This window comes from Argentina anserina, chromosome 1 (assembly GCF_933775445.1).
Source record: "Argentina anserina chromosome 1, drPotAnse1.1, whole genome shotgun sequence".
NCBI lineage: Eukaryota > Viridiplantae > Streptophyta > Magnoliopsida > Rosales > Rosaceae > Argentina > Argentina anserina.
Window position 1 is genome coordinate 22,521,147 of NC_065872.1, and position 6,000 is coordinate 22,527,146.

The following is a 6,000-nucleotide window of genomic DNA, read 5'->3' on the forward strand; positions in this document are numbered from 1 at the left end:
ATTAAATATGATTGTATTATTTTGGCTATTATTTTCTTACAAGTACAACATTTGTGAAAACGCCAAAAGTCATTGCAACAAAGTCCTAGACAGTTCTTTCCTCGGCCCACAATCACTTAAAAGAGTAAAATTGTGCACAAAATTTGTCGCACCTCTCTTGATCAATTTAGTGCGAGTTGGCACACCCGTGAAAATCAAAGTGACAAGTCCGTCGGCCTCTAATTTAGGCCAAGATGAGTTTTCATGCCAACATGTTGCATCTTTTTCTTGTTTTTCAAATCCCTTTTCAAATTATTATCTGATCAGTTATGTTGATTCATTAAGCAACTTTTCATAAATCATAAATCCATGAAACGAACAAATTCTGACAACAATCCATGGAATCATAAATCCATAATGGAATCAGCATACGTCATGAGACGAAAATAAAGAAAAGAGCAGAGAAAAGTTGACAACAATCCATGAAATCATAAATCCATAATGGAATCAGCAAATTCTGCCCCTTAATTGTGTTTGGCAATTATTCAAGTAACGACAACAAGAACAACGGAATGAGCGCTAGCTAATTAAAGTAGCCAGGGTAACTAAAGTTAACCGTTTTTAATTTTTTTTCCTTTTAATATCGAAGAATTCCCTTTTATAGAAATTTTTCATAGACGAAATATAACGAAATGCATCACAGTTCGACAATCACTAAAGGAAACAAAAAAATAAAAGAAAGAAAGAAAGGCCTCTCTTGATCAGCTGCAGGATGCAACTACAGAAACAAAATTAAAAAGAAAGGGCTCTCTTGGAGTCCTGGATATAAGTTTCTAAAATTTGGTGCTTCATTCTTTGGGGTTAGGTTGCGTGTTCTTTTGTATTTTTATGTCTTGCAAATCGGTTGTAGCTGTGGCACCCTTTATTGCTTGAGGAATACTAAAGCTCTCAGCTTCTTTTTCTTTGTACTCCTTATACTTGCCCCATAGAACCGAGTAGAGTCCCATGACAATTAGTAAAGCACCAAGAACACTGAAATTACAAACACATACAACTTGATCAGGTTCAATGAAACATGAAGATCCATATAATTAATTACGATATTGGTTATTAATAATTAGAGGCGTACCCTCCGAGATAGATCTTCTCGGCAAGAATGAAAGAACCCATGACAGCAACAATGATCATCATAAGAGGGCTGAAAGCGGTGACAAACACAGGACCTGTTTTCTGCATCACCAGTCCTTGAACGTAGTATGCAAGGCTCGATGATACTATGCCCTGCCATATATACACACGTACAGTACGTTAAATAACTGTGAATTATCGACAAGTAAGTAAATCTAATTACGTGTGATTCGGTAACGTACAGCATATGCAGCAGCAAGAAGGTTCATGTCCCAACCAATAGTCCAAGCCGCCGGCTTGTGTTCCATGACGAAGGTGACTGCTATGGACTGCAGGGTACCCAAGAAGCAGACGATAGCGGTGAGGGATAGTGGAGCTTGGTACCTTTGCTGTGTCACTGCTTGAATGATAAAGAACGATGCCCAGGCAAAGGTGGCCAAGATGAGCAGAATGGATCCCTTGAGCCAGTCCTTGTCCTCATTATTATTTGCACTTGAGGCATTATTGGAGCTTGCCGAGTGTGCCGACCACGGAAAGTTAATGATGCTACCTTTGTACAACGTCATCAACATAGCTCCGGCCACTGTCACTATCGTGCCTATCAGCTTCGCTTGGCATCTAACCTTCTTCATGTCCAGCCTCTCCATCCTTCATTCATTAAAATCACGAAGAATGCTAATTAACTACATATCCAGGTTCTGATCGACCTCTCTCTCATTTAAGCAAGCTCAACTTAATCTTAAAGTTACGTTTGTAGAATAAGTTCGTCCCATACCTGCAAAGGACGGCCATGACGAATGTCATTGCCGGGAGCATGTTACTCATGGCACAAGAGAAGGTGGGCGATGTGAACTTCAGCCCGGCATAGTAGAAGTTTTGATCAATCACTGGTCTGCAAATGGAATGAAATTAAGTTAACTAAAAAAATAATTTTATCTAGCTTCATATCCTTTAGTACATGTACGTTGTTAAGTATGCTTACCCAAGAAGACCGAGTACAAAAAGTTGCATGAAAATGGGGAATGTGATTTTGGGTCTTATTTTCCTGTAAAATCAAAAGGCAATTACTATATTACATTTCATGTAATAAAAGAATAGGACCAGGCTGTAGGAAATAGATATTAGTCGTTCACTGTACGTACCTCTCAAGAACAAGAGCAAATGGAGCAATAGCGGCAGTTGCGAAGGCGTGCCTGTAAACAACAAGCACATAGTGGCTCATTCCACGATTGAGCGAAACCTTAGTGATGATGTTCATTCCGGCATAGCCGAATTGCAGAGAAACCATAGCAATGTATGGCTTTGAACTGTGGAAGAAATTTCGAAAACACCCGCCATTTCCCTCCATTACTTAATTCGCTAGCTAGCTAGTTAATTAGCTGGAAAGGAAATACAGACTGCAGTGAGAGAAGCAATGAAGAATGAGGAAAAACACTTCAAGTTTGCTTGTGTGTCTCCTAAGGGACTAATGGTAGCAGCTTACCTATATATAAGCCCTCCTTGGGGGACCACCATTTGCATATGATCGATAAAAAAACCCCTGTAAGCAAATTAAAACACCCTCATATTGATCGATAAATCTTCAATATTACATGGCTATGAAAAAGAAAATATTGTTATATATTTTGTATGGCTTCATGCAAATATTTTACTTCAATTTGAGATAAGCATTTCATCCTATAAAATTAAGAGAGACATCAGCAAGAGGGTTTTAACGCACTACTTAGAGCTCGATATGGAGGGAGATCCGATGAGACCAAGTGACTGGCTGAAATTCTTCAACACTGAGTACAAAAATTATGTCAATTTTAACCAAGACTTTTTGGTGTGAGTTCCTTGGCTTGGACATGACATTTAGCTCATATCTCTAATTCCCGATCCTGTAGTTAGCTTGATGAATGTGAATAAATATAGAGTGATGCTATCAACATATTTAATTTCACTATATATTCATACACAAACCCTATCTACTTTTCCACAACTATAATGTAATTGTCTATATGAAATTACCCGTTAACTACATTGAATTTAGGAAGAAATGTCAATTTACATCCCAAATTTGGCCATAATTGTCAGTTTCACCCCGAACTTGCATCTTAAATTTGGTAAAAATTGCTGATTTGCACCTCATCCGTTAAATTTAATGTTTTTCATCCAATTTTAAGTCACATGTCATGCATTTGAGGGGCAATATTGTCATTCTATATTTATTCATATTTAATAATAAAATAAATTAATAAAATTACTTAAGATGAACACTTGCTACTATGTTTTATTTTTATTTTTTTGAAACATGTTATTGATTTATATATTTATTATTTTACGGATGAGGTGCAAATCGACAATTTTTATCAAGTTTAGGAGGTAAATTGACTCAAATACAAGTTCGGGGTGCAAATTGACAATTTCAGCCAAATTTAGAGTGTATTTTGACAATTTTGCCTTGAATTTATGATTAGCTCTCATTATTGAGAGAAATTTTTTAATCATTTTGGAGAATCATGTGACAATGTCCAGTGGTCTCAATTTCCAATTACCATTTGACACTTGGTATTTAATTAAAAAAATCATATTTAAACTATTTTATTAACGACTATTTTGGTTTATTTTTAAACCCTACATCATACACTTTAATACCCTAAAATCTAAAACCCTATACCCTACACTCTAAAACTCTAAAACCCTATACCCTACACTCTAAAACCCTAAACACTAAACCCTAAACCCTAAACTCTAAGTTCTAGTTCAAAATCATAAATACTCATGTAAATAATTTTACAACTAATAAAATATATAAAATTATAATTTTAGTGTAATGAATCACTTGATATTATCACGTGGTTCTCGGGAGAATTGAAAAATCTTCCATTATGAACAGATCTAATTGTGTGAATAGAAAAAACGAAACACCCTAGGCTGCATCAGCTTTGCTGACCCCAAATACAAATCATATACGTTTCCGTAATTATATATACATTTGCAGATTAAAGAAGAAGAAAGAAGAAAAAGGAAAGACGAAGTACAAGAAAGGCGGTAGAAGAAAGAAGAGTTAATGAGTTGTGGGTGGCAGCACTAGCTAACAAAAACAAAGGTGGTAGGCCTGCACCAGGTGGTTAATGCGTTCGAAGGTGTTCCCCAACCCACAATTTCTTCTACTCGACGCGGCACTCCGACTCACTCCTCTCATCTGTTTCAATAGTAATTTGCCTAACCTCCAATATCTCTCTTATTTTTTTAGGCTTAAACGTACAAGTAACTCATAGTGCAAATCTCCTTCTCATTACGTATACCACTAATTTAACCTTGCTTTTCATCATATCTTTACTATGTAATCACAATATACACCACCTTTTACATGACATCCTCTTCCACTATTTTTCATTTGGACAAATCTTTACAAAAACATATGACACCATCAAATTTATAATCATAATGCTCCCAATTTTTTTTTTCCTTTTTTTTCTTTTTAGGTAAAAACCCAAAGCAGATAAAAAAGGAGAATCAGTTTACCACAACCATACAACCAAATAATTAGAATGATAATTCCACATGTCTCTATCTAGTGTATTTCAACCCTAAAGTGTATATTAATGTTACTCCACGCCAAAATGTGGTATTTGATGATAAAATTTTTAAAGTTGCTAAATATGAACTTCAACCTCAATCTCTACTTTCTCACTATAATCCGACTCTCTCCCTCTTATTTCAGTTCTGACAAATTCCATTTCGTTGATTGATTGGACTGCATCCTCTCTGATTCTAGAATCAGGAAACGTGTGTCTTTCTTCTAGCCAGTTAACTGGTTGTGGACCTGACACAATAGAAGTAAGGAGGGTTTACCAGCAATAAACCCGAAAGGAAACAAATAGATCTCAAGCGAAGAACACTAAAAATAAACTATATAATCCACTAGAAAATAAGAGAAAATTCTTGTTTGATTGAATAATAATAAGATGGATCGTCTACACCCGTTTAAGGATGCTTAAATACTTATAAAACAAACCCTAGGGCAACTAACAACCAAGCCAAAGCCCAAAGAATTAAACAAAATAAATCTAAAACAAACTAGAAAACATAAATTCTGAAAATATATAAAACAGTTGTTTTGAGACCCTAAACGAACTCAGAAGTCCGAAAAATCTCATACATCGTGACAAAGCATCGAGTTTGACTCCTGGCATTGTTCTCTTCTCGGAAAGGTTTCATAATAATCAATCGGCCTCCAAATGCAAAAATATGCAACTCACAAAACTACAACTTTATTTACGGTTCTGCCACTGATCGCCATATTTTCAACAAACTAAATTTTGCCTTGTTGCGATCAATCAACCCCTCAATCTCTTCCATCATTTGCTCTACATCAGGTCCAATGGAAAAGCAAACGAAGCAGTAGACTGGATTGCTCGTTAGCATTGTGCAAGGCGTGCCCGATGGTTTGGATTTCAAACCCTCCATCCTCCCTAATGCGCATTTAGTTATTTGATGTTGCTCCTCCTCCCCCATGAGGATTTCTTAGTTGTTTATGTTGTTTCTTTCTGTTCCTTTGTTTCAATGAAGTTCAATTACCACAAAAAAGAAAAAGAAAAACGAACTTCTTCAAATAGGTTAAAGATAGATAACTAGGTCGAGGAAGGATGTGCAATACTCTACATTAGATCTGTAAGCCCCGAGTACTTTAGGTAATAACTAGTTCACAGAAGTTACTACCTGTCTACCTGCATGAATTCACTTTACTTAAACCTAATTTAGCAAGGTTCCCATATAGTGTTTGTAGTATTCTCGATGCAATACACATTGAACTCGATCGATCAAGGTGATTGGGATTGTACACTTGATTGATACTTCCAAGTTCCAACCATCATATTTTTCAATTTTTGGTTCTCTCACATCTTA

General features: G+C 36.0%; 1 protein-coding gene across 1 annotated transcript; it reads right to left on the minus strand.

Moving 5' to 3' along the window:
* Nucleotides 1-609: 609 nt before the first annotated feature.
* On the minus strand, nucleotides 610-2,548 carry LOC126790702 (WAT1-related protein At5g07050). The gene is made up of 6 exons (XM_050517047.1): nucleotides 2,250-2,548; nucleotides 2,090-2,152; nucleotides 1,883-1,999; nucleotides 1,350-1,755; nucleotides 1,109-1,260; nucleotides 610-1,011 (listed from the first exon to the last, which is right to left on the minus strand). Exons 1-6 carry the CDS (start codon nucleotides 2,453-2,455, stop codon nucleotides 828-830), a joined length of 1,128 nt encoding a protein of 375 aa, XP_050373004.1. The 5' UTR covers nucleotides 2,456-2,548; the 3' UTR covers nucleotides 610-827.
* Nucleotides 2,549-6,000: the final 3,452 nt, after the last annotated feature.